We start from the raw sequence: 27,911 nt of genomic DNA, 5'->3' as shown, positions 1-27,911 counted from the left end.
TCGCATTCGCAAAATTACTACTTGCACGTCTAACTCGCAAAATGTTACTCTTTTTCTTCTGTTCTACAAGTGTTCACTATACAAACACATAATATCCAAATCACTTTTCAATTATACATATCACATAAATTGATGTAAGGAAAAATGATTTCATACTCTCGAATAGAACAAATTTTTGAAAAAAAAAAAATAGAATTAATCATCAAGGAAGAGCTTCTAAAGAAATGGACGGACATAAGGTTCTAACTTCTAATAATCGAGGGAGCTGAATCTCTGGTTATCACTGGTTTCTTTAACTTTATATTCTTCCTTGAGACCCTCTGACTAACGTCTCTAATGGCGAAAATTGATATCGGGTGCCTCCTCAATATCATCATCAGGCTGAGTTAGGGTCAATTAAAACAACAGATTACTATCATTACAAATTTTGAAGATATTTCAATTGTTTTTTTTAACGCAAGGCAAGGCATAGATATACTAGTACGCACCTGAAGTAACTGAAGTAACCGCCAAAGCAAGTAATCAATGATCATAACCATACAGAATACCTTCCCTGCCCACGCTCCACATGACAGGAACCTAACCAACCATCAAATCTTTATATTACCTTTTTTCCCCATTGGTATCAATGTTGATGAGTAAGAGAACTAAGAAGGATATAATTGGGTACCGGGATAGACGTTCTAGAAGATTTCTGTTGGAACACTTCAAAGCACGGTCGTACACAATCTCGGTTCTTTTGGCAACATCTTGCCAACTGTACAGCTTCTTCATCTGGTGGTAGCAACAAGCAAACAAAATCTCTTTTTATCACTTAATAAGTAGGGTTGTGATATGTTAGATTTTGAAGAACAACTCACTCGAATGTGCATCTCCTCCGGGTTAATACTTGGGAGTATTGATATTGCCTTCTCGATTGCTCGTACCATGTCATCCGGATCTGGCTCAGCAAGCACAACCATGTCATCCGGTAGTACCTACACAAAAAATCCAAAGAGAAAGAAACAATTGAGTCCCAAAGCGGGAAAAAGGCAAAAGAAAGGTATTATAAGAAGGGTACTACATGCCTCAGGGACACCTCCAACACGAGTGCTGACGGTTAATAAGCCGCAACTAGCCGCCTCCAAGATAGCTATGCAGAAGGCTTCTGTTAAAGAACTGTCACATGATCAAAAAAAGATGAAACGATTCACAAGTCCGTTCAATTCATGAGAGTAGAGTAAGAATCAGCCTGCAATGTCTCCACACCTATTAAGGAATATATGACCGGTGACAAGAACAGAGCGGACACGAGAATGAGGAACAGCACCAAGCATTTCGACTCTATCTTGGAGAGAATGCTTCTCCCTCATTTCCTCTAGTCTCACATGTTTTGGCCCATCCCCTCCAACCACAAACCGAACCTTTCACAAACCAAACCATAAAAAATATGTAAATGCAGATACCAAAAGAAGCCAAAATGAATAGCTACTTGAACTAACACTCACATTTGGGTATAAACGGCAAACTTCAGGAATGACCTCAACAAGCAAATCAGCACCTTTCCGATAAACCAATCTACTTATAACAACTATAGTAATCACATCAGCAGCACTGGGCCTAACAGAAGCAGGCTTGAACATAGCAGTATCAACAGCATTAGGTATCATAAAAACCTTAGCCGGTGGCAATCCAGATCTCAGAACCGTGTTCTCCTTACTAGTGTGCGAAACACAAATAGCCTGATCTATATCAGCTAAACTGAACTGCAAGACCTTGTTCATGTGTATGCTCCCAACATCAGCAAACCCGTACAAGGAGTGATCAGTGAAGACGACTCTGTATCCCATAGTCCGAGCGTGCATCAAGGCTTCGTGACAGAGAGTGGAGAAGGCTTGATGGCCGTGAACGACGGTGATCCTCTCGCGTCTGAGGATGGTTCTGACGATGGGAAGGGTAGCGTAGACGGTGGGGAAAGTGTTCTGCATAGCGAAAGGTCTCCAGGGGACGTAGTAGACTTTGAGTCCACCTGTCATGTATCGGACTCCCGTGCGGTTCCCATAAGCATGCGTCATCACCACAACCTGCCACCAAAATTGTTGTATCTAATCAGTGATCCGATTCGATTCAATTCGCATTTTGATTTTGATTTTTTTTGATCTGTGAGACAACTGACCTTGTGACCGAGGTTTAACAAGCATTGAGAGAGATAGTAGATGTGATTCTCCACACCGCCGAAGTTCGGGAAGAAGAAATCGGAGACCATTAAAACCCTAAGCTTTGGTTCCGCCATTGATTGATTCCGAGAATTCTCTCAAGTTTCTGATTCCTTCATAAAGGAAAAAAGATTTCTAATTAAAAATGTCTCTCCAACTACATGAACTCACTGAAATATATCCAATTCACCATACAGGAGGGTTTAATTAGATCAAATAAAAATTTGTTGGGGGTTGAATCGAACTTTTGAAAAATTTAAACACTCCCACACTCACACAACAAGACAACAAGTCATGAACAAAATCGAACTCTTCATCGGTCAAATTGAAGTTAGCGAGAAACTTAATGCATTCTTCTAACCCAGCAAAGACAGGTGTACTCTACACCAAATGGATTCTTACGACCCAAGTGACAAAATCTTCAGAAGCGTTTTGTCAACAATCTTATCAAGGCTCTAAAAATCACCCAACGTAGATGATGAATCTATCTGTTAACTCCAAAGATGCTTAGTTGGTGAGATTGGGAGAAATTGGACAACCACGATAAAACAGAAAACTCAATCAAAGTTATGAGAGTAAAGAGACAATCATAATAAACTCACAGAAACCAGGTCCTTCGATCATGAGTATATACACTTTAGGGAACAAAAGTCCCGGAGGTGGAAGCGGCAGCGGCGATAATGGACTCGGATACTCCGGTGGAGGTCAAGGTGGTCGTTCGAACCAATGTGGAATCGATTGGCTTCATGTGACTGAGAGCAGTGCTGATGGCCAGACGAAAGAGTTTGATAACTGGGCTTTACCATAAGGGGCTTTTCTTTATTGGGCTTTGTCAAGATCCGAAATTACTATCGTACAGTATTGTGATTCTATTTGGAGGTAACTTTACATATTAGTTTACCAACATTCAAACACGCAAAATCAAATTCGAATTTGTTTTGTTAACAACGTACAGAGGCATATAGTTAAGGAATTTAGCAAGAATCTGCCGCAACACCTATGAATAGTTACAATATATATGAAATGTGTTATGTCCGGTTAGTTATGCATGACCCAACCTGTTTTGACCAAACTTCAACTGGTTCAGGCTGTACTGGCTACATATAGTCACTAACCAGAATTGAGTTCTTAAAAATACCGTTCAATATTTTTAACAATTATTGCAAGGTGTTTCTATTTTGCCTGAATTATAAGCGCCAGCAAAAAGAGATCAATAATTACTTATTGGTTAACTAATGCCTGATATATTATAATCCTGTAACAGAACAGCTTAACATTTGCATTCATGAAAGTTGAAAAATATATTAACTTTGACATTTTTCATAGAGATTAAGAAAATTAAATAATAGACTAACATATCTTTATTTAATGCATGATTAACTAAGTGAGAATGATTTAAATAAAAATTTGTTAGTTATTTTTAAAAAGGTAAAAATGGATTTAATGTACAAATTTGGATTGAAATTGTAGAAATGACAATCATTTCGAAATAAAATAAAAAAAAAACTAAAATGAGGCTTATTAACAAGGGAAAATTTCATAAAAATATCCGAACTAAATTTTGTTAAGCTTTTTAATACCCAAACTTTTTCACTACCCAATTTAATACTCCAACTAATTATTTTGCTCGTTTTAATATCCAAACTTTTAAAATTGTGCCCACTTTAATACCTGAATTTTATTTATTTTAATAAAAATACTAATAAGTTTCAAATAAAAGTTTTAAAAAACTCTAAAATTTACAAAATAAACTCAGAAAATTCTAAATTTTTTTGGTGTTTGAGAAATAAAATAACTAAATAGTATAAAATATTAAATTTAGTTTTTTCTGAAATAAAAAACGAAAATTATTTTTATCATTCAAATTCATTTATTTTAAAAAAAAATTTACATGGTTTATCTACCTTCTTTTCTAAATCTTAAAATAAAATTAGAATTTTAAATATTTTTTCTTAGATTTTTGAGATTTTATTAAGTTTTGTTTGAAATTTATTAGTATTTTTATTTAAATAAATAAAGTTTGGGTATTAAAGTGGGTACATTGTTAAAAGTTTGGGTATTAAAATTAACAAAATAATTAGTTGGGGTATTAAACTCGGTAGTGAAAAAGTTTGGGTATTAAAAAGCTTAACAAAATTTAGTTTGAGTATTTTTATGGAATTTTTCCTATTAACAAAGGAGTACTAACTACTTAAAAAAAAATCAGTGGAGTTAAACGATAATCTTCTTGGTTAATGTGCATTAAACTCGGTACACATCTCATCATCACACACAGATATTAGTATATTGATCAATTCATCGATCATAGCAAGGTGTACCCAAAAGGAAGCATGATCCATTATGAAGGATGTTTGCTTCCACTGCCAATCTTAGTTTTTTCGTCTCACATTGATTTAAGGTCTAATTGTAGTATTTTCTATATAATCTTAATGCTAACGATGTAAAAAATTTCAGATATATAACACTGGATTTTGGTAAATGAAAACATAAATTACTGCTGAAACAAGATATGAAAGATTTTGAGTTTAAAAAGTTGTATAAATCAGAATTAAAGGATTCATAATGAGATACATTTTTATTGTTATCAACATGCCACTTGTATTATACAGAAAATGAGAAGAACAAATGAAGGGAAAATTAACAAGATCAATTACCACCACACAGTCATAAATTAGAAATGATCAATATACTCTTCTTAGTCTTCTTCTTATTGTTTCCGTGACTTCTTGATCCTGCGGTCCAAATCCTCAAAGAACATCTCAATCTCCCGGGTCAGATCAATCGATACACGGTTAACAACATTAACCGGTGTCAATTTTCTTTTGGGTCCGGGTTTTCTAGGAGCTTGTGGGCATAACGTATACTTTGCTGCAGGAATCTTGTGAGCAGGAGATGTTGGAGTCTTGCACCCATCTTCGTTGTTGACCGTTGGATCTTCGTGATCGGGGAGGACCAGTTGATCAGGCCGAGTCGGTAACCGGATCTTGTCTACGTCTTCGTCTTGGATCTCCTTGACGCAGCAAATATCTGCCATTAGACAAACTTGAGAGAGAGAGAGAGAGAAGAAAGAAAAAGCAAAGCTAAGGAAAGAGAAGGGGAGATAACGTGCGTTGGATCCGAAACTTGAAAGCCAACATTTCAACCAACTAATGATCTGTCTCCTAATTGGCGGGATACAATAAAAAATCTTAGTTTATTTGATTTTTCTTTTTATATATTATATGCTCATTATTATGTACATACATACACACATATATAGAATTGACCATTTAACTAGCACAATTTAAATCTTAGAACCTGTGTATCAACATTATTTAAGATATATATATCCATATAGCAAATAACCATATTTAGGTTAATGTGTGATTTTTAACTAGAGTAATAGAAAAATAACTATTCTCTTAGCAAAGTTATGTTTATATATCTTTATTTCAATGCAATTATCAACAGACCTCTGATTGTCCTCTCCTTAAATGGTTTACTTGTAATTATTGGAAAAAGTGAATTGCATAGTTTTGCTATTATTTTATTTACGTGTGGGAAACCTATTTCTACTTACGATTTAAACTTTCATATACTGTCATACTGAAGTTTATCAAAGCACTAATAAGCATGAATGTATTAGATAAAGTTTCATATAGTTGTACTTAGTCTTACCATTCCTACATCAATACTGCCTTTGTTTTAAGCTAAATTACTTTTACTGTACTGTTACGGAAATGAGTATATCGATCGGGAAGAAAACTAAAACGTAAGAAATCTCTCCACAAACTTTGATGAAAATCAGACGCACTGCCTTTGCCTTGCATGGGACCTCGCGATACATTTTGAACTTCTATGTTTTAGTTTCTCATGTGTTCATCAGATGATGTCTTATCATTTTTGGCCCATATTGCGAAAAAGAACGAAAAAAATAGTGAAAAGAAAAAATAGAAATGGTTTCTCATCAATGCTTACTTTATCGTGCACGCAAGCAACAAAGCACCAACTAATAATTGACTAACTAATTAATTTGCTGACATTATTTACCGTGATCAAACACGAGAAAGTTAACCTTTCATTTTTTTTTCGAAATATGTTGCTTACCCACAGAACATAAAAGATGTTTAAACTCTCAATGACTTTAGAAGATAGTATTATGTTTGAGATTTGGAATATGAAAACGAATTAATGGTACAAATGATTTTTTAGTGCTTTATCCGTTTTAAGATAGATAATGTTTAAAAAGGTTTTTGATGTTTCAAAATAAATTATATTTTTATATTTTAATGTAATTTTTATATTTATCAAAAGTTGTGCGGCCAATGATATTTATAGTATATTTTGTAATTAGTTAAATAGTTTAAATTTATATTTTAATTATATATTTTAGATAAAAAATAGAATGAAAGTCAATTCTGAACCAAGTTGTCTTGGCCTAATGGTAAAGGAGCTCCCGCTGGAATTCCCGTCTTGGGTTCGATTTCACTTGGCCACCGAGGCTAGCGTTAAATCGCAAGAATACATAAGTTGCCGTCGATCTCAGGAGGATTAGTCTTGGACCTAGAAAGTCTTTGGATCATCCCCTGGTTAATAAAAAAAAAGAAAAGAAAGTCAATTCTGATTATGTGCAGTAAAATATATGTACTTTCTAAACTAAAGGAATTAAATATATTCTTGATACTAGTGCAAACTTATAACTTGGATTCCTCAGCCGTAAAATGCGAACCACTAAATATAAATTTGGTAAACTTACCATGCTTTTCTAATTAAACGATGTCTACCAGGAGGTCCTTCCAGATTAATAAATTATGTATAAAGACGTAGGCTACAGTATTTATATTACGGAATTATGTATGGATTAAGTGATAGGATTAAATGAATTAACGAAGGATAATGAAAGATTGGTCGATAGCTATGCATGTGGTGGTGATGCCTACGCACATGGTTGATCATCATGTCCTCCATCTTTCACATTTTGTTATGTATTTTTTCCTATCTTAATAAGATTTAAAGTATTAACTATTAAGAGGTCAAAAACTTAACAGAAAAGTTTTCAATTTGAGTACATACATGATCTCATAATGTGTTTTCCCATTGACCAATTTCAATAATCTAACAAATAATCACAATTTCGTACAATCAAAATTCACAAACTATTACAGAGCAGTTCACTAACAAGTAAAAAAAACATTTTTCCCTAACATATCTTTTTTACAAAAATATATGCATTATATTAATTTTAAGAATTTCTAAAAGTTTGATATCATTAACAAGTTCTAGTATAATATTAGTTCCTATAAATGTGATATTAATTTGAAATAAATTTATGACTAACTTCAGTTTTAACAAAGATTCTTCAAGTATCATAACAAAAGGTTGTTTCTCTCTTTTTATATAGCAAAAGTGATGTACTTTTACACATGGAAAGATATAAAATGAGATATTTTATGATATCAACGATGCTGCTTAGACATATTTGAATCAAATCGACATGGAAACTTTTGGACCATTTCTTTTTCTTGGTTTTAACCACTCTATCGATAACAAATTACAACTAGTTTTATTTTCCCTAGTTTTTTTTTCTTTCATTTCCCTAGTTCTTTTAATAGACGAATGGGTAGTTTTACCTTTTGAGGCATACAACAAAACTGTGTGTTTGACGTCAAAAATTTGCAAATCTCTTGAAACTTGAATACCATATGAACCCTAATATAATCTTTTTGAACCAATGATTATGTTTTTATTGCTAACTTTATGTCATTTTAGTTATTGTTAAAAAAACAGCTTATTTGTAGAGTGATCTCCTCGGAAGTACTAATATAAAATAAAGTCAAAACAAATAGTACTATGTACTAAATTTAGATAACGATTGGGATCTGGGTCCAGAGACTCTGATTAGATGCTTTAATCTTAAAAGATTCAATATTGATTCCTTCATCTTTTGATAAAAATCGCTTTGCAGTGTGTATTCCTAAGGACAGCTTTGTCGTCTATATGTGTAAGACATGCTTAGCCTTGTCCTCTAATAATTATCAATCATGCCCTTCCACTTTTAGTGTTAGACTTAATACTGCTGTGGTGTTAAGAAAAAAAACTTAATACTGCTGGATATAGTACAATGGAACTTACATTGTTTACATGAATTGGAAATTCACATCTTAAGATACATAAATCATATATTTATAGTTTTGCCAATAATAACATTTTAGTTGTATCATATGGATTTGCTAGATGCATGGAGTTTTTAAACTCGATACTGTTAAATTTGTAAACCAAAAACAGATAACAGTTCGATACTAAATGAATATATTTTTAGGAAATTTTATTTGTTGAAACTTGGCTAGAAATTTTTTTTTTTCAAATGAATCCTTCTCAAAACAAAAATGAATGATAATAATTCATATAAAAATTAAAATTTATGGAGCTTTTGAAAAGGAAACCTAAAATGGAATGGTGACAGTAATACAGACAAATTATCAACATATATATGATTATTACTAGTTTATTACAACTGATAAGGGCTTTTCTTTATAACTGATTTGGGTTTTAATAATAAAACTAGTAAGGCCCAATAGAAATCTAGTAATGTTGTATTTCGGATTTTGACTCTTTCTCTGTGGTCCAATTATTCAGCTCTCACTCAAATGGGGAAACTGGCGGTTGCAGCAATCACGAGCTTGTGGGTGATTCCCATGTCGATCATCGTCAACCACATTGTTCCCAATCCTTACATGGACGAGATATTCCATGTGCCTCAGGCTCAGCAATACTGCAATGGCAATTTCAGGAGCTGGGATCCTATGATCACTACCCCTCCTGGATTGTAACCCCTCTCTCTCTCTCTCCTTAATTTAACTTTTTGTTTAATTTAATTGATTGAAAGTTTGAATCTTTTGTAACTAGTAGCTAGCTGAAAATGTTGTTATTTTTTTTTGTGTTGTTGTTGTTGCAGGTACTATCTATCACTTGCACTTGCACATGTTGCTTCTCTGTTTCCAGGGATGTTGTTGATGAGAACTTCTTCTCTGTCCTTCTCAGAAGCTTGCTCTACGTCTTTCCTGCGGTCTATCAATGCTGTTTTTGCAGTCTTGTGCGGTGTTCTATCATATGAGATTATCAGGTTCTTGGGTCCGAGTCTCAGTGATAGAAAAGCAACTTTGATGGCTTTGGTCATGTATTTTTACCCTCTTCACTGGTTCTTCACTTTCCTCTACTATACAGATGTTTCGTCTCTCACCGCTTTTCTTGCCATGTACCTCGCTTGTTTGAGGAAACGATATACTCTCAGTGCTTTGGTAACTCACTCTGAATCAATTTTTGTTGTTTTTTTTTATTTCTTGTCACTCTTGGATAGCATCAATATTGTGTCTTCTTTTCTACTAATCTATTAAATTCAAAATCACAGGTGCAAAGGAGGCTCATTTGGTTTCACCACATTTTGCGCAGATAATGTATTTTAGCCTCGTCTCTGCGCTTTTCACTGCTCCCTTTCACTTCTCAGTAGATCAACTGAGAAATCTACTCCAAGAGCTCCGACGAAACTGGCCTTTAAGCCTTCTACTAACTCTTGTGGCTCTAATAGCTTGTTTTGCCTCTGTACACTTTTTCAGGTTCAGTTTCTTCATACTCTGAGAACACCTTAAGCTCTTCTACTAACAATCTCTCATTCTCTGTCCTTTTTTTTTCTCTTTCTGATGAAAACTATTTGCAGCTTGGCTCATCCTTACCTTCTGGCTGATAACCGCCACTATCCTTTCTATCTATGGAGGAAAATTATCAACGCTCATTGGTTGATGAAGTACATGTTAGTCCCTGTTTACGTCTATTCCTGGTTCTCAATCCTAACTTTATTAGGTATGTTCAAACTATTTTATGTGAGACAAATGGTTTTTTTCCCCCTTTTTTGCATTGTGAATCTGAGTTGGTTCATTCTCAATTCCGACAGCAAAAGCTCGAAGGAAGATATGGGTGTTGGTCTATTTCTTAGCGACATGTGCAGTTCTTGTTCCTACGCCATTAATCGAGTTTAGATATTACACCATTCCGTTTTATATCTTCATGCTTCACTCCTGTGTCAGCTGCACCACTACTTGGCTTCTCACTGCAACGGTTTTTATCTGTATCAATGTGTATACAATGGCTATGTTCTTGTTTAGACCATTCGAGTGGAGTCATGAGGATGGTGTTCAGAGGTTTATCTGGTAGGGACGGCTCAAATAGTCGTCCTAGAAACTCATCGAGGAGGTTTCACATTCATCGTCAGGATCCTCAAATCCGGTATCTGATTGAGTTTTGTTGGGGGTCTTAATTTTGATCGTTTTCAAAATTGTTTAGGGTTGAAATTGTATATTCTTGAATAGCTTTTTACGTCTTCCCCGCCCTTTTCTACGTATGTGAACTATTTATGACATGACAAATGTAATGGTCCACCTAATAAGGAAATGCAAAGTGGATGGTTTATGTGTGAGAGAATATTAGGTGAGTCATCAATGTGGAAGAGAAGTTCCAAAGTCTTGGGAGCAGAGAGCTTTACACTGTTTGTCAGAAATAGATACAGCCGAACGTTAGGAGCAAACGTGTGCCTTTTTCTTTTGATACCGTCCTAATGTTTTAGTAGTTTTACCAAACTTAGAAAAATGACCAGCAGTTCATCTATTTTTGTAACATTGCTCTCTTAATAAATAATGATTTGATCATACTAGAAAATTAAAGTTTTGCTAGATGAGAGCATATTTTCTTATTGTTAGAACAAATAAATCTAAAACAGATATGTAAAATGCAGATCATACATTATAACATATATGGGCAACATTGCTCTCTTGATAATATGATTGATTCTGATAAATAATTTTGACAACAGCAAAAATAAAAGAGATAACCTTTTGACTTATGATAATCACAAAAAAAAAACATTTAGCATAATATATTTCCGAAACATACCCTGACTGTGAAGACAATGTGAAGCTGATCATGTACTATTTTTACGACCGAGTATGATGAAATACATCTTCAGATTGAAAAAGTAACATTTTGTATATTTACCTAAACAAGGAAAAAGGCAAAAGTCGTTGTGAAAGTAAAAGAAGATATACTTGTTGGAAGTCTGAGGAAAAAATGACGTTTGATTTTCAAATCTGTGAGTATGATGGATAAGTTGATAGATCATATGTCAAATGAGGTTTTTATCTAACCATTTGACAAAGCTTCCCAAACGCGTCTTTCCATATTTTTAGATCAAAAGAAATCATACAAACCCTTCGAAAGTTGGGACTTGCAGGCTTTTTTAGGTTTTGAATAGTTTGAATTTTAAAACAAGGTTCTTAAAGAATATAATATACATACATGAAATATGGGGGAAATATTTTCTAAAAGGAACTTGAAAAGCATGGAAAATTTTAAAATAAAGTACTAGATTTTGACCCGCCCTTAAAGGGCGGGTATATGTTTTGTTTTATGTTTTTTTTTTAAAATGATTTAATTTAATTTTTGTGTGTTTTATAATTATATTAGTGTTTAATATTAATTTAATTTAATATATTTTTGGTGACTATATTCAATATGTCAAGTTGCATAATTATACACTTGTACCATATGCATTTCAGAAACCATTTTAAAACTTTATTCCTAAAGTTTGTAACATATTATATTTACTTAGTAGTTACCTAACATAATTTAGTCAATAATATTTGTATCCCAATCGCCCCAAAAATAAAAATCTCATACTCTATTAGACATGATCTATATACTCGAACAGTTCTTAAATTATTATATTCGAAAATTAATATCAAACTCAACCCGCAACTAAAACCGAATATTTTTTTTGAAAAATGTTTAAAGAAATATTGTTTAACATATTCTGTTATATATATATATAGTTGGGTTAAAATGGTCTTCACTAACTTTAAGTAGAATCACATTTAATAAATATTTTTTATTCGAATAACCTATTTAAAACCCGTTAAACTAAATGAGTTTATATGAATATTTATTTCTATTAAAAATTCACTTAAACCGGTTAAACTCCGTCAATCATAAAATGAAATTTTAATAGTAACCCGCTTCCACCATTAATTAATATTAATATTAGTTAACTTTTAAAGTTTCATAAGAAATATAATATCCTATGTACATCACGTCGTTTATTTTCTAAAAATTGTATCATGGAAATGGTACTTCGTTTATTTTCCAAATCACAGACCTGTCTGATAAATTCAAAACTTTATTTGAAAGAAAAAAGTAATTGTTTTTGGTAGGAACAGTTACAACGTAGATTTTAATTTCTAAAAAGAAGGTAGTTATCTAAGGTGGTTATATGATATTTAGATAAATCATTTAAATACAATTATAAAATATATTGGACCCAATTAATATCAATTGAACATGTTGAAGAATTAATAGTATTGATTGTAGTTATATACACACGCAGGCATTGGGATCTTCTAGATCCTAATATTCTAGGGACTAATTATTTCAACAACGTACGTATTCAATCGTCTACAGTAAATGAGTTTCGGACTCAGTCATATGTTGTGTTGTTATTGACATTAAATTGTGAATAGTTAGAAACTTAGAATATGACATAGAAAGAATAGTTTCGGTTTTTGATAATGTTCTCTATGATATATCAAATGAAGAGAAAAAGATTTGATTTACAAAAAAAAATAGTCGAAAAAGAAAACAGTCACCTCCGTTTCTCGACGCCGTAAACATACACCTTCGTTTCTTCTGGTTATTCTCGACACCGCTCCGGCGCGTCGCTCACCACGAGTACCAGATCTGGCCTCGTCTCTTCTCAACGTCTCTAGCATACTAACTTCCTCACTCTCTCGTGCTCTTGACATGAAACCCCCAATTGAACTAGATGATGAGAACGCAGCACTTCCGGTAAATGTTCTCCCTCGTTCTTCCTCGCTGCCCTTGTCTCCGACGAATACTAGTGTAGATGTGGTGAATTCAACGATTATCCCTGTCGAGATTACGGTGGAGGAGGTTTTGATTCAAGGAACACATGTAGCTTCACTTTCGGCTCCAACCCAAACAATAGACGAGTCTCAAATCAAGACGGCTTCTACTAAGCCCACAGCCACTCCAGATCCTCGTTGGCCATCGAAGTTTCGCTGGTCAATGGAGTCTCCACCGCCGGTAACATCAACAGCCACAGTCTCGATTGAAGAAAAAATATCTGGTCCAGAGATGTCGTCTAAACCTACGGTAGTGAGCGATGGTATTGAAGATTTGAGGCATCAAATAGATGTCAACGACTTGGAGTTGACTCTCAAGGACTCAAGTGAAACCCAAACTGAAAATAGAATGGGGGTAAGCGACTCTGCTGTTGAACTAGAGCTAGAGGTGGTCGGAGGTTCGCCTCCATCTACTGGCCTCCCTCCAATAACTACTACTTCCCCAGAGATATCAGTTGATTCTTCCCCAGAGATATCAGTTGATTCTTCAATACCTAAATTTGTTCCTTCAATTGGAGCCTGGGCCAAACCACTTGCTTTTATACCACCTGCGACTCCTCCAACGCCTGCAACGCCAAGTGGTTTCGATCCGCAATATCTTAACAATCTCCTTGACTCTTTCTGGCCAACATTGGCTGATGGATTTGGGTCAAAGCTGAAAAAAGACCATCCAAATGCTGCCAGAGAATTTCCTCGTATGCCGGTTCAAAAAATTCCAGTCCCTGAACTCAAAGAAGATGGAACATTAAGGTTTCCATGGGCAGCTAGAATGGACCCTGCTACCAGAAACCTCTATCGAGCAGCCAAGCCAACTTTTCGACATGATGGAACGCCGCAGGTAACCATTCCTTCTCAGGTGCTTCGATTAGGACCAGAGAATAAAAAGGAATATATCATTGGCCACTTTCATCGCTGCTCTCTTCCTCCTGGAGGTTTAATCCATGCTGTGGTGAATAGATTGTGGGGTAGAACCTGTAGAATAGGTTGCCGTAAGCTGAGTGACTCTTCTTACATGTTTCATATTCCTCATGATTCAACTCGTCAATGGGTAATTCAAAGAGGTGTTTGGCATGTTGATGACTGTTTGTTATTTGTCTCGCCTTGGAAATCAGTTAACTCATTCAAAGTCCCTGAGGTATCAACAATCCCAGTGTGGGTAAATCTTAAAAATGTTCCAGATAGTTGCTACTCAAGATTGGGTCTCAGCCACGTCGCATCCGGACTTGGTGAGCCTATGCAAACACACAAACCTCGACTTGATCCGATCTGTTTGGGAGAAGATAAGTTGTTGGTTGAAGTAGAACTTGATAAACCTTTTCCAAAGCAAATTGCATTAGATGATAAACAAGGTAATATTTTCTTGGTGGATGTTGAGTATACATGGATTCCAAGTGTTTGTGGTAGGTGTGGACATTTGGGACATAAAGAGAAAAGATGTCTCCTACCGGCTGTCCAATTGAATGTTGAAACAACCCCCACACATGAAAATGTGTCAGCTGAAGAGCCTCAGGTTGAACTGGAAAAAGTGCTAGGGCAGTCTACTATTGCATCAGATCACTTGGAGTTACCAGCTGAAAATTCAGAGTCAAGTTTGGTCTCAGCTGAGGAAACACGAGATGAACTTACTGAACAGACTTTGGAACCTACTAAAGGAAGTGGTATTGAGCTCAGTGATGAGCTGAAGGATTTCTCTACTCCAGTAAACAGCCTCATATACTCTAAGGTACATTTAGCCACTGGCTCCAACTCTCTTTTGACTTCATCACCATTAGCGGACACTCAATCTGCTCCAACTAAAGCTACTATTATAGAAGAAATTCCATCCCCTGTTATTATCCTTGAGGCCAACTCGGTTTCACCGGACAATTTATTGGTCCCTCCATACTCCTCTGCACATGGCAGTTCTCATGTCACTCAAATTGCTTGTAATGAGCAAGATGATGAAAGAGGATATATGAGTGATGCTACGGTAAATCTCAACATGTCACGAGGTGGAAGACCAATAAAACCAGTCCAAAAGTTTCAAGATATGGAATGGAAAACGGTAAGAGGAAGGGGTAAAAGGGGTCGTCGTGGCCGCGGGAACTACCCTCCATCCTCCTAGTAGTTTCATCTCTTTCTTGTTTCATTAAGCTTATGAATCATAAGTCTTCTCCTATGTAAGCTAATGCTTGGTTGAATATGAGATATGTCTCATCATACTTTTTCAAACTTTATGGTTATCACAACCATACATTGTATGTTTTTATTATTTTAATTTGAAAGCCTTTTTACAAAAAAAAAAAAGATTTGATTTACAAGGAGCAACCCATAATATGGCCACTTATGTTTGTTTTTTCACTAAACTATTTAGGTAAAAGTAAATACATCATATGAAAAAATATAGTGCGGAAAAATCAAATCGGAAAGAAAAAAAAACAAACCGAGTTATTGTAATTAGTTTTTCAAAACATTCAAATTCATGAAAAAAACAATCACAATATTCACATCGACGATCTCCATATTCTTCCTTCAAGTGAGATAACAATCACAGAGATATCATCATGATACCTCCGACGATCTCCTTGGGGTATTTCCAACAGTTCATGAAAATCCATACCTAAAATATAACAAACCATAAAATCAGACTTCAACGTTGGAGATATTAAAATTTAAATAGAGTATTGACTTATTTAATTAAGTATTTATTTTTTCTTACCATATTTGTTGGCAGCACGTAGGAGGACCTCCTGGATCAAGTGTTGAGCTGGATCGCCTTCAGGAAAAGCAGAGATGAAAGATTCAACCTCGAAAATGGCTTCTTGGTTAGAGAAATATTCATACAATCCATCCGAAGAGAGGATCAAGAATTTGTCACGTGATGTTAGCTTGTGATGACATAGAGATGGAGAGCATGTGATATATGGTGATGTCCCGATGAAGTCGATCCTGAACATCTCTAAAAGTGCATCGTTCCATTTAGGCTGATGGGAAAACAAACAGACAGAGAAGAACACATTATTAGATACAATAAGATTTGTCTATAAGTGTTGGTTAATATTACAAAAACTGATAAATGGTAAAGGATGTTTTGAATAAACCATGATAATATTCACCTGTTTGAGAAATCCAGCTCCAAATGCACGAGTGACCTTAAGATAACCTTTAACTCTATCATTTTCTATTGCACCATCATCTTCAGGATGTTCCTTCTTGATTCTTCTCACTTCCTGTTCTCATTAAGACAAAACAAAACCCATCAGTTTATTTCTCAGTCCACATACTTAAACAACAACACTTGATTTTCTATGTGTGTTTTCTCACCTCTTCAATACGTGTGCTATGTTCCTTGTTAAGCTGTAGAGGAACCAAAGTATTACGCATTAAAGCACCATTCATAAACATTTCTCTAACTTCCTTGATTCTCTCCAGCTCCTTTTGCCTCCTGCTCACAACCGCGACGTTAGGTTTCCTCGCTAAAACCGCTCGACTATCTCCAACATTCATGACGTAAACATCTTCTCCTTTCATCAAGGTGACGAGAACGCATGATCCCATCAATGCAAGTTCTGGATTCTGTTCAACCATCGTATCAGCTAGCTCAAGATACGCCTCCTCTGTTTTCCTCAAAGCCTGTACAAGAGCTTTGAGGACATCTCCATGGTTTGTTGTCGTCGAATTTGATCCTTTCTGGTCGTCATCAGATTTGGTATCGTTGTCTGACTTATTCTCCCACTCACATCTCCATTTCACACTCTTCTCTTGATTTCTTGCGCTGGAAGCAACCGCGTGGACGTTCCCGCGTTTGTCGCCGTTTTCTCCGAAAGTTTTGAGCTTTTCGTCGTTGCAGAGTAACCCGTTGAGCTCCTTTTGCACGGCGGTGTATAGATTGTTGAGGAGATAATCCGGCGCATCGGGACCGCTGAATCCGTCGTAGATTCCGACAAAAACCCAACCGTTTTCTTCAGAGACGACCACGTGTACACGATCTTCCCCTGCTTTCCCCTGAGCCCATTGAACATCCAAAACAGAGCCCATGCTCTGTTCCTCCTCTTCTGGCTTGTGATCAGGTTTTAGAATCTCAGGTTGATGATGATGATGATGATCGGAGTCTGGTGATTCGGAACCGTTGATGGGCTCGATCACACTCTTCTTCAAGCTAGGTTTATTGTTGGAGGAGATGATATTAGTGAACAAAGCTTTGAATGTCAGAAAGCTCTTCTTTTTTTCCGGTGATGGTTTTCTTCTTACCTTCTTCTTCTTTGGTTTCTCTTTCTCCTTCTCTGTCTTGTTCTTCTTCATCATCGCCTCTATAGGACCCGAATACAACCCGCTTTCGATCGGACCCGACAAGAACCGCCTCTCAAACGGAGCTGACTCGTGACCCGACTCGTTAACGATCGGACCTGACTGACACGTGGAGCCGCGCGGCACAGGCTGGAGAGGCAGAGACGCGAAATTACCAGAGCTCTCGAACGCGGAGGCGGAGCTGTACATACAATCGGAATCCGACGACGACGAACCGGAGAGAGCCGTTGACGGATTCGCGCTGACCGATGCGCCGGAGATCGATCGGAAAGTGGTGGTTTCAGGGATAGGTTCTGATCGGAGAGGAATCTCCGGTTTAGAAGAAGGTGACACTGCTACTCCGGCGACATCCGGTCGTATGTAGCAGAAGGAGTGGCCAAGTCCGTCGTGGACGAGTGATACGTCGTATCGTCGGGAGATTTCTCCGGCGACGGTTCCGGTACAACAGGGGCTCAGAGTGGTGACTCCGTTCCCCATTTGTCAACAAGTGAGAAATAAACACACAAACTAAGAAACGATGGTCGCTGTAGTTCATAAAAGGGAAGAGATCGATGGTGAGAATGAGTTTGGTTAATTTATGGTGGAACCGAAATGAAGAAGAAGAGACAGAGTCACATAGTTGTGAGAGAGAGAAGAGAGAGAGAGAGAGAGTTGACATTTGAAAGTTTATTCTTTGTGAATTTTGGTTTATTCTAATGTTAGTGGAATTAGTAACATTATTATATACTACAAAATACCTTTTTTGACATTATGCTTTCTACTATTTTAATACTAATGATAAGAATAATTCATTTTAGAAATAAGGCAATGAGGGTGTGTATAAGTTTGCCCCTGTCAGCATTCTGAATCAGTGATACTCTCCTGGCTCTATACAATTTTGAGTTTAACTAAACCTAATATATAATATAAATTTATAAAGAAAAACAAACTATATTTATGTTCGAAAATTTTATAAAAACAGGTTGTTTTTTTTTGTAGGAAGGAGTTGACTTTGAAGAAGATAAAGGAGATGAGGCAATAAAGTATAGGTTGGCAAAAAGTCAAATGACTTAATTAAGTGTTGAAGTCTCGTAGATACTAATTAACTAAATTATTTGAATAGCCCCATTTAAAATCTTTACGTTACTGTGGAAATGGTAAAAAGAAAGAACTCTATAAGCATTTAGGAAAAAAAACTCTACAAGTAAAAAAAACACAGATATTTAATAGCAGAAGAACATAAAACATACTGATACAAGAGAATATAAATGATAAATAAATAATTTGTTTCAGTCCATTTATGAAGATTTGTTTGGAGAAACCAGGGTGAAGGTCATTCAAAATGCTATTTTGGGAAAGTGAATAATAGGCTTTTGGAGTCAAATCTGTAAAAGAAACGAGATGTGAATAATTGTGAGATTCTTCTGACTTGTCCTTTCAGCTTATGAAATTAGAAATACGCAGAGCCAGCAATCACAAAACCAGCTGAGCTGCTGCTGAGAAAAGGCCTTAAACAAAAATGGGCTACGAATAAATAATGGGCCACATAGTGTCTAATGGGGGGGGAGGTTTTTTTATTTTATTTTTTTTCTTAAATATTTTAAAAAAACATAAAAAAAATTAATCCAAAATTGGCGAGAGACGGCAAATGTTGTTCAAAGTTCGTGTAACGCACGCTTCCGCTCTCTCTTTCTCTTTCGTTTTCGTTTTGTGTATCATCATGCCAGCCATGGAGGATACGACGACCGATAAGATGCTCAACGCAAATCCTGTAGAAATTCATCTCCAACAGGTAAATGAAATTTCCTCGGTTTTCTGCGTCCGATGTGATTATATATTTATATCTAGTTTTTTGTGAACGCCTTGGAAAGAATCAGATACTATTTGATTTGTTTGTTTTTTTTGTTGTTCTTGAATATTAGTGTGTGTGTGTGTGTACATGAATGAATGGCATAATCTGATCGTATTTAGAAGATATTAACTCCATTTTGCCCTCTGCGCGCGTTTGTAAGATTACGATCACAAAGATGATTATATTTACAGTTGGATAATTTAGTGTGTCTTAATACGTTTCACTAAGCTAGCTAGGATATGAATTCAGAATATAACATTGTCTTATGATTTGAAAACATTTTACAAGCTGACTGACTGATGTATTATTATGGTAGAGACTTTTGGATACAGAAATATAAGGCTGATCATTCATACTTTTGGCAGAAGATTGATTGATGCTGTATGGGTTGGTTTCAGGTTTGTTAATAAAGTTTGTAGGGTGTGGAGTGTGAGTTGTTAATAATTAAAAGATCCAGAGCTGCAACTGCAACAAAATCAGAGAGAATGGGGAGGAACAAAGTGAGATGCTCCCCAATCCAAAACAACCATCCTGGATTCATGTGGGGTCTCTTTGACATTCTTAAGCACAACCATTGGCGTTACATCAAGAAACGTCTTCCTCACAAACGACCCCACCTTCCTGCTGCTTGTACCCGTACTGCTTCTTCTTCTGGTAAGTAAGAGAAAACTTCTAAATCTGTTTTTTCTCGTGTCTTTGCTCAGTCTCAATCATTGCCATGCTTCTGCTTGGTCTTCTCACTTCCTTATATCAATATTCCTAGCATTGAGCCTAAAATAATGCTACTGGTTCTACAACTAAGATTTTCCGTGTTTTTTTTGTGTGTTCCAGATTGTATTCCCGTATCTAAGAGCAAGGTGGAAGATCAAACTAATGTAGTAAGCCCATGCAAACTTTGATATGCATTAGATAAAATGTCAGTTAAATAGTAAAGTCAGATTCTTATCACCTCATTGGCTTCATTGCTTCAGGACTCGATGCAAAGACAAAAGAAGCCTACTTCTTCAGTTAAGTCCAACTCAGGGGAGAAACCAAAGAAGCCAGATGACAAGTCCAAGAACCTCAATTCAGAAGAGAAGCGGAGAAAAACACATTCTGAGATCAAAAGGTCTGTGAAAGCTTTGATCAAAGCACTTGTAATAGAGGACAGGTCTAAGAAGAAAGGTCGGCACCACAGAAGAAGCTCTACTTATCCTGTTCAATCAAACCCAAAAGACAAGGATTCACTGAGTGAGTTGGGATCATCTTCTGATAAGAACTCATCAAACGGTGACCGAGTCTTTGACAAGACCATTGGCATTTCACCCGCCATTGGTTCGTTGAACCCACTCTATCTCATGTCCGAGGAATCAAGCAACAGTGACAGCGAAGAGTTCAGGTTGGAGAACACTCCAGCTGATGAAAATAAATCAGATTTTGATGAGAGTGATTCCAAGAGGAAGAAGGATGAGGAGGATGATGATGATACATCGCCTAGACGTGCAAAGTCATGTCTTGATGCTCTCAATTTGATACACATGAATAGAAACTTCTTGCTAAAAGTTTTGCAAGATCCAGGTTCTCCGCTAGCCAGGCATTTCCAGAGCCAACAATCTTTTAGCTCCAAAACAATGACTAAAGCTGGATCATTCCCTACTACTCATGGTAGCAATAGAGAAGATCATAATAATAATAATGGTTTTGACTCGGTTGAGAGTAAGTCAGTGTCTCCTTCCATTGCTGCACAACACAGAGCAGACGGGGTCCAGACGTTTAATGAAGCGATGGAAAAATCTGCTGCTGATGAAGATTTATCTGGTTCTGGTTACACGAGGAAGAGGGGAAAGAACCACCAAGTGGTGATCAAACGTTTCAAGGATCTAAGACAGAAGATAAAGCATGTGATCAACGAGAACAAGAACGAGAAACAGCGTATCACTATGGATGCTGTCTTAGACAAAGTACCTCGAAAGCACGGATTCTCGAAAGATTTGAGACAGGACATCTTGTCTCACTGTTCTGCTACCAAGAACAGCAAAGCAGAACCGAGGCAAATAAGAAGAACATCGTCACTGTGTGGATCGGTTGATAGATATCTTCAGCTGTATGAAAGTAGCGTTCAAAGAGAAGCCAAGAACAACAACAATACGACTACAGAGAAATGCAAGGTGGAGCTTGAGGAATCTAAGAAGAGAGTTCCTAAAATATTGGGAAGGATTCTATCATCACCTGAAATGAAATCTCCTTATGCTTTGAAGATTGAGGACCTTACAACTTTTAGTCGATCATTCAAACAAGAACAAGATGGTTTGGAAGACATTTCAGAGATCTCAGAAGACCAATCTGAGTCTTCTTCAGAACACGAAATGCCTGAGGCTACAGATGATCCATCTTCTGAAGCAGAACATACTACTTCGATGATGATCGAGACAGAACAAGACAGTCCTACCTCTGATGAGACTGCTTCTGAATCTCGAATGCCACAAGGTAAATAATATTCAAACAATATTAAGTCACTTTCTCCATATTGAGATTTTTGATCACACTGCCTTCCTCTTTGTCACTTGTTTTTTTAGCAGATCCAGATACCGAGAGTGTTTCAAGAAGCAAAGAATTAGAAAGCATAGCAGCGATAGACGACGAAGTACTCCAGGTAGAAGCACAAGATAAAGTGAAGTTCAACTATGTAAGAGACATTCTCGAGATCTCTGGTTTCAACGAACCTGAATCTCTCTCAGTATGGCAATCAGAATACCAGCCGTTAGATCCATTAGTCTACGAAGAATTGACAACAACAACAACAAGAACAGGATGCATGATCCAAGATCCGGAATGTCCAAGAAACGAAGAAGAAGGTGGTAACTGCAACCACTTGCTTCTCTTCGATCTGATCAACGAGGTACTAATCGAAATCTACGAAAGGTCTTACCATTATTGTCCCAAACCGTTATCATCACTCTGTAGAATCCATCCAATGCCAGTGGGGTATAGTGTTTTGAAGGAGGTTTGGGTTAGGATAAACTGTTACCTGCGTTACAAGCCACTCAACGAGGAATCTTTTGATAAGATTATGAGTAGGGATTTGTCCAGAGAGGATGGGTGGATGGATTTGCAGTTTGAGAGTGAATGCGTTGGGATTGAAGTTGAGGATTTGATCTTCGAGGAGCTTCTGGAAGAATTGCTTGTGTAGAAGAAGGGCACTCGAGAACTCCAATCATTTCTTCATTTTTTGGGTTGTTGTTTTTCTTGGAGCTTAAGGTACATAAACACACACAAATTTGGTGGTGCTTTTGTTACTTTTTTGTTTTTGTGTTGGAGCTTGTGTGCAAAATAGATTTTTAAGGATATCATGTTTTAAACTTGTAGAACACAACGGTAAGGCTCTTTGTCGCTCATGTACATACAGTCATCAACAAATGCCCGTCTAGCTCAGTTGGTAGAGCGCAAGGCTCTTAACCTTGTGGTCGTGGGTTCGAGCCCCACGGTGGGCGACATTCTTTTTACAAGTTTTTGGAATTGTTCTAGTATTTTAATAAGGAAATCAACAACTTGCAGTTTCCTTTTCTGTTCTCTTTCCTCTTCTTGAGAAGAAGAAATACAAAAAGTTACATATATGCCATGCAATTATGCTATTAGTCACAGTGGCTAAAAGACCAATGTGGGCATGTGCCTAGTAATTAGCAAAAGTTAAGAACTGCAGTTCTAGTTTCATTTACAGTTTGTACGTGTTACGAAAAAAAAAGTTTCATTTACAGTTTAAAGTTTTTTGGACCAAACACCAAACTAGATTACTGATCTTTCACGTCAAAAACTCTGTGCCCAACGCTTTGCCCATACAAACACTCTTAACTTTTTGTAGGGATTAGACTTATCGACACTGCAATATTCCCATATGGATGGTTCTCCTAACTATTCCATTATTTTATTTGATCTATAGATAGATTTTTAGATAAAGTGTTCAAAAAGGAGAGATTCGATTCAAATACGCACATAGGATGGACAAGGTCGATAATGGACCCACCTCTCAAGTTGGCTCATGCATCCTTTCTTTTGTGTACTTTCAGTTCAATTTGAACAGAAGTCTATGAAGCCAGACTTTGGAACATTACTTTCCTTTGGCAAAATCTTGTTTTAGAGACTCTTTTATTAATCAAACGGGATCAAGAAAAGTGATACTTATCCAAACCAATACCCAAAATCTATAACTCTTTTCAAGCATCACCTGAACAAGACAAAACTGTTATACGATAACCACATAGATAATGTTTTCAATATGGATTTGCCAAGTCAAAGAGAAAATTATGGACATTTTTCTTTTTGGTGCATGAAAATTAGTCAGTTAGTCAGCTGTTAATTGTCAAATGAATACATTTTTATTTGTGTTAAAAAAACATTTTTATTTAGCTTATGAACTTTACTTTGTGTGTATTTTTTGAAAATAAGTATTATTTTGGAAACAGTCAACAACAAAATTAAGAATTGTGATTAAAAAAATTGTGTAAACAAAAAATTTAGAGCCAACTCTAGATTATAAACCTACAAAACAAATTAAGGCATAAAAAGCTAAACCCTAATGGCGACATCTCAAGAAATAATATATTTGATTTAATTTTAAAATATTTAATTTATTTTTGTAGATTTTTTCCTTAATTACTCTATCATTGTTTTTGGTGTTGATATTGATTGAATAGTAAGAAAATGATTCTTTTCCCCCAATTCTGAAGCTTTAAAAAACTTAGAAATGAACAGAATGATAGATTTTTATTTTGAAAGTTGTAAGAGTGGTCTAAGATTGTGACAAGTGGACGGCTGATACATTCTCATTTAGCCTATAAATGAGGAGACTCCTCTGTATTACAATTTCATTCACTTATCGTTTAAAACCTTCATCAAGACAAATTAACAACTCCTAGAGAAAATGTCTTGCTGCGGAGGAAACTGTGGTTGCGGAGCTGGCTGCAAGTGCGTTGGTTGCGGAGGGTAAATTCTAGATTCTTGATCACCTTCGTTATTAAGTCGTCTTTCTTGAGAAAATTTCTATAATTATTGATGCACGATCTCCATCTTTGTGCAGTTGCAAAATGTACCCAGACTTGGGCTTCTCCGGCGAGACGACCACCACCGAGACTCTTGTCCTCGGCGTTGCTCCGGCGATGAACTCTCAGTACGAGGCTTCCGGCGAGACTTTCGTCGCCGAGAACGATGCCTGCAAATGTGGATCTGACTGCAAGTGCAACCCTTGCACCTGCAAATGAAGAATCATATAAAACCCTAAGAGTCTGGATGTTGTGTAATAATGGCTCTGATTTCTCCGGTTGTTTTGCCGGCGACGTGAGTCTTGTTCTTCTGTGTGTGTGTGTGTGTTTATGGTCATAAGATATCTCTGTAAGTTGTATCTCTGTGACTATATATAAACCAAAATTATTATGGGTTTCGAGTCTTTTGAGTGAAGTTTCAATCAGAAATTTATGAGTTTGCTTCTTTCTTACTCAATCAAAGCAATGTCTCCCTGATTATAAGGTTTAGGTAGACAAGAACAAGCATAATGAAAACTATTCCGGACACACACAGTACACACTTTTCTTGAATAAACCAAAGTGTTTTGTTTTGATAAAGACAACAAAACTAAGGTGTTGTTGTGGAAGCAGCAAGAATTCCTTCAGTAGCTCTTTTGAATAAGTTATGTACCTGTCTTGAGGTGAAGCCGATCTTCTCTAAGTCAGCAAGCTGTTAGAAATATTCAGACATTTTGGTTAGTAGATAAAAGAGAGTTTTAAGTTTAATTCTCAACTCAAGCGCAAAGATTGAGGGAGAAGAATGAAATGTAATACCGATTTTACAGGGCTTGTTTCTCTGAGTTCGATAATGTACTCAGCCATCTTCTCTCCAATTCCCTGCGAGAAAGATATGAAACAGAGCCATGTGATGTGAAGTAGTTAAACCAATAGTTGACTACGGAAGCAGAGATTATGTAAATTCATGCGGTTCCTCTACCTTTAACTCCATTAGCTCTTCTCTGCGTGTTTGAAACATAGTTAAAGGGGCGAAAGTTAGTTCTTGGAGATCCTAAGCGACATCAAGAATCTAAGGCAGGCAGATGAAACTAGACAGAACTATTACCTGTTGGCTGTATTCAAGAAGTGAATATATTCATTTATGAGGGAAGTCTGTGAAATGAAATAAAGTTGCAAAAAGGATCAGATTTCTAAGTCTTGTCAACATAATAATAGCCCATACTTTTTGAAAAAAAAATTTGATTCCTACCTTTAAATTAGTGCTCCAGGCATTGAACTTCTGGCAAGTGCCACTCATCTGCAAATTCTTAGCGTTCCCAGAAAGAAGAGGTGCTTTTGGGGTCATTGCATTTGCGTCTATCGGAGATAGAGCTTCCCGGAGAGGACTGAGTTCAGTATAATTCTTCTCGACCTCCAATTGGTTATCTAACACAAACGTAAACCGTGAGGATAAAAAGAAAACGTCAAAAAATATTTATCAAAAAGTAGCTCAAGGCAGCAAACCTCTCATGCTTGCCTCTGAGAACAACATATTCTCTTCGCCAGATGTCTCTCTCTCATCTTCTTTGGTTGGAGAAGCTAAGTGCAGATTCTGTATTGGTTCCTGGATTATTCAAAGAACTCCAATACTTAAATGTTGACTTCCCATTCAGTAGTATGGAAGTTGATAAAACAAAACCTGCAATATAATGATACAAATGTCTATGTTTTTTCCACATGAGGATCAGCATACCCATAAATGTGAAGCATCAGAAGTTTCTCCACCAAATAAGTTCCTGGCGCTCACAAATGCGTTTCTGTGTACGGATAAAATTGTGAGGGAAGAGGTTCTGGCTTATGGAACAATTAATAAACTCAACCATTCAAAGGGGGTACCTCTGTTCTTTGCCAGTAAGAGCATTTTTTGCAACGGATGATCTATGAACCCCGAGTTTCTTAACCGAGCTTTGAGATATTGAACTTTGATTTGTACCCATCAGTGGAGAACGTATTGCCATCATCCTATGCGAGCTTTTCGTCTTGCCTTTTGATTCCATCCAAGCTTGAAGTTTTGCTTCCATATCTACTTTAACCTTGGGGGTCTCAACCTTTGGATTCATAGACACAATGTTTGAAATGTGCCTTGACCTTGCAGCGAGGCTAACAGTGCGAAGAGATTCTTGGTATTCTCCAGGATTCTATAAGATCAAAAACAAAACAAATATAGATTCATCAACATTAGCCACATAGGATATTTCCTGATCAAAGCAATGAACCACACTGTTACAACAATAACTTTTTTGTCTTCCTACCAGGCATGCTACCATGAGAGCCCTACTTGTCCCACCAAGTGAATCCTGCAATATTCTAGTCAATTTGCTTTCCCTGTAAGGCACTCTTGGCAGGTTATTGTTCAGTGCATAAACCACATTGGACAGTGCAAATAGTGACTGGTTAATCTTGGCGCTCTCTTGTAGACGGATTCCTTCATTGCCTGTCCTTCTATTGTCTTCATTACCTGCATAAGCCATAGAGTTTTTGTTAACATTAAAGAGAAATAATGTATAGAGGCTCCTATAACTTGACCATGCAATTAGATACTTGGGTAGAAACTACTCACCTGCCAGATCAATCAGATTGATTTTTCCAGTGACACCCCCTTGCGAGGTAACTGAGATGACAAGCACACCGTGGCTTCTACTAGAGACATCATTTAAACCAGTGTGTGCAACTTTCCTGCGCTGAACGGCACATGAGTAGACCTCTTGAAACTGAGACATAGAGTTAAGAGGGATACTAGAGAGTCCCTTGAGATGAACTAGTCCATTCTTATCGTCCAAAATGGCAACCTCGTTGGGTTTAACTTGTAGGAGATCCCAGCATCTGTCCATGTAAACTTCATAATATGAAACCTCTACTCTACTTGCTGTCTTATCGCAGATAGACAGAACGGTGGACATGGCTAATGGCATTAGGCCAGGTAGCTCATCGGTTCCCTGAGACACAGAAAATGCAAGAAGAGTTGAAGCTTAGCCCTCTCCTCTAATACTATTGAGAAGTACAATTAAGAGAAGATGAAAGGAGGCAAAAACAGACCTGCATGGTAAAGGTCTTTCCGCTTCCTGTAGCTCCAAAAGCAAGCACTGTAGCGTTGATACCTTTAAAAATCCCCTCAATAATCAAAGGATTTACTTCTTTATCAAATATCTGCTTCGATACCTTCTCCTCATCTTCGTCGTGAAACAAGGCATCCAGCTCATAGCATTCCTTGCGACTGCTCCACAGATACGAATATTTGTCAAAAATCCACAAATCTAATTTGAAGAATGGGATAGACGATGGGTTACCAGCTAAGTGGATCTTTGATATGAACCGCCACTTCGCTTGCATCATCTCTGTCACCACCGTCGTCGATTACGGAGGAAACACACGGCTGGACGTCGGAGATCTCTCGCGGAAGAAAGGGACGAACCCTAAGGACGACCCTTACCTTATTTGACGAATCATGAATTTTGGTTTTCACTGGGGTTTTCGAATCCATCTCTCTGTGTGTGTTAGACCGATCCTTTGAGAGAGAGAGAGAGATGACCTTTTTTTTTCAAATTTGAGTTTAGCACGAGTGAGTGAGCGAGCGATCCTTCGGTTTGAATTTCATACCTCTACTTTTAAAAAGGCTTATTAA

The 27,911-nt window shown here is 36.7% G+C and overlaps 7 protein-coding genes and 1 non-coding gene across 11 annotated transcripts; 4 read left to right on the top strand and 4 right to left on the bottom strand.

Moving 5' to 3' along the window:
- Nucleotides 1–30: 30 nt before the first annotated feature.
- On the bottom strand, nt 31–24,734 carry LOC108836068 (phosphatidylinositol N-acetylglucosaminyltransferase subunit A). Of its 3 annotated transcripts, none has more exons than XM_056990156.1 (9): nt 24,724–24,734; nt 2,156–2,322; nt 1,488–2,063; nt 1,249–1,403; nt 1,068–1,158; nt 861–977; nt 671–774; nt 489–579; nt 31–381 (listed from the first exon to the last, which is right to left on the bottom strand). In XM_056990156.1, exons 2-9 carry the CDS (start codon nt 2,270–2,272, stop codon nt 334–336), a joined length of 1,299 nt encoding a protein of 432 aa, XP_056846136.1. In that variant the 5' UTR covers nt 2,273–2,322; nt 24,724–24,734; the 3' UTR covers nt 31–333. The 3 variants fall into 3 exon arrangements, with proteins under 3 accessions (XP_056846136.1, XP_056846135.1, XP_056846134.1); XM_056990155.1 differs by lacking the exon at nt 24,724–24,734 and adding an exon at nt 2,830–2,967 and having other exon boundaries at nt 2,156–2,308; XM_056990154.1 differs by lacking the exon at nt 24,724–24,734 and adding an exon at nt 2,798–2,951 and having other exon boundaries at nt 2,156–2,308.
- Nucleotides 4,713–5,360, bottom strand: LOC130497404 (cyclin-dependent protein kinase inhibitor SMR3-like). Its single transcript, XM_056990157.1, has one exon. The coding sequence runs from the start codon at nt 5,227–5,229 to the stop codon at nt 4,903–4,905; it is 327 nt and encodes a 108-aa protein (XP_056846137.1). The 5' UTR covers nt 5,230–5,360; the 3' UTR covers nt 4,713–4,902.
- LOC108815059 (dol-P-Glc:Glc(2)Man(9)GlcNAc(2)-PP-Dol alpha-1,2-glucosyltransferase-like) lies at nt 8,811–10,654 on the top strand. Its single transcript, XM_056990857.1, has 6 exons — nt 8,811–9,000; nt 9,130–9,472; nt 9,532–9,541; nt 9,583–9,787; nt 9,889–10,031; nt 10,123–10,654. The coding sequence occupies exons 1-6, from the start codon at nt 8,822–8,824 to the stop codon at nt 10,380–10,382; spliced, it is 1,140 nt and encodes a 379-aa protein (XP_056846837.1). The 5' UTR covers nt 8,811–8,821; the 3' UTR covers nt 10,383–10,654.
- LOC108814967 (probable protein phosphatase 2C 66) lies at nt 15,421–18,052 on the bottom strand. Its single transcript, XM_018587622.2, has 4 exons — nt 16,442–18,052; nt 16,234–16,347; nt 15,837–16,101; nt 15,421–15,737 (listed from the first exon to the last, which is right to left on the bottom strand). Exons 1-4 carry the CDS (start codon nt 17,900–17,902, stop codon nt 15,622–15,624), a joined length of 1,956 nt encoding a protein of 651 aa, XP_018443124.1. The 5' UTR covers nt 17,903–18,052; the 3' UTR covers nt 15,421–15,621.
- Nucleotides 19,652–22,622, top strand: LOC108815058 (protein TRM32). Its single transcript, XM_056990856.1, has 4 exons — nt 19,652–19,910; nt 20,088–20,134; nt 20,228–21,722; nt 21,770–22,622. Exons 1-4 carry the CDS (start codon nt 19,742–19,744, stop codon nt 22,423–22,425), a joined length of 2,367 nt encoding a protein of 788 aa, XP_056846836.1. The 5' UTR covers nt 19,652–19,741; the 3' UTR covers nt 22,426–22,622.
- TRNAK-CUU (transfer RNA lysine (anticodon CUU)) lies at nt 22,654–22,726 on the top strand. Its single transcript has one exon. It is a non-coding gene; the product is annotated as a tRNA-Lys (tRNA).
- On the top strand, nt 24,061–24,662 carry LOC108818531 (metallothionein-like protein type 2, MT2-4/MT2-25). Its single transcript, XM_018591526.2, has 2 exons — nt 24,061–24,215; nt 24,310–24,662. Exons 1-2 carry the CDS (start codon nt 24,154–24,156, stop codon nt 24,488–24,490), a joined length of 243 nt encoding a protein of 80 aa, XP_018447028.1. The 5' UTR covers nt 24,061–24,153; the 3' UTR covers nt 24,491–24,662.
- Nucleotides 24,683–27,859, bottom strand: LOC108818530 (kinesin-like protein KIN-10B). Of its 2 annotated transcripts, XM_056990152.1 has the most exons (12): nt 27,577–27,859; nt 27,326–27,503; nt 26,850–27,225; nt 26,542–26,747; nt 26,126–26,427; nt 25,983–26,046; nt 25,754–25,853; nt 25,500–25,675; nt 25,356–25,402; nt 25,230–25,251; nt 25,067–25,129; nt 24,683–24,962 (listed from the first exon to the last, which is right to left on the bottom strand). In XM_056990152.1, exons 1-12 carry the CDS (start codon nt 27,768–27,770, stop codon nt 24,861–24,863), a joined length of 1,830 nt encoding a protein of 609 aa, XP_056846132.1. In that variant the 5' UTR covers nt 27,771–27,859; the 3' UTR covers nt 24,683–24,860. The 2 variants fall into 2 exon arrangements, with proteins under 2 accessions (XP_056846132.1, XP_056846133.1); XM_056990153.1 differs by lacking the exons at nt 24,683–24,962; nt 25,067–25,129; nt 25,230–25,251 and having other exon boundaries at nt 25,352–25,402.
- Nucleotides 27,860–27,911: the final 52 nt, after the last annotated feature.

The sequence above is a fragment of the Raphanus sativus genome, chromosome 7 (assembly GCF_000801105.2).
Source record: "Raphanus sativus cultivar WK10039 chromosome 7, ASM80110v3, whole genome shotgun sequence".
Taxonomy (NCBI): Eukaryota; Viridiplantae; Streptophyta; class Magnoliopsida; order Brassicales; family Brassicaceae; genus Raphanus; species Raphanus sativus.
Note: the sequence above shows the minus strand (reverse complement) of the source record. Positions and strands in the feature narration are given on the sequence as shown.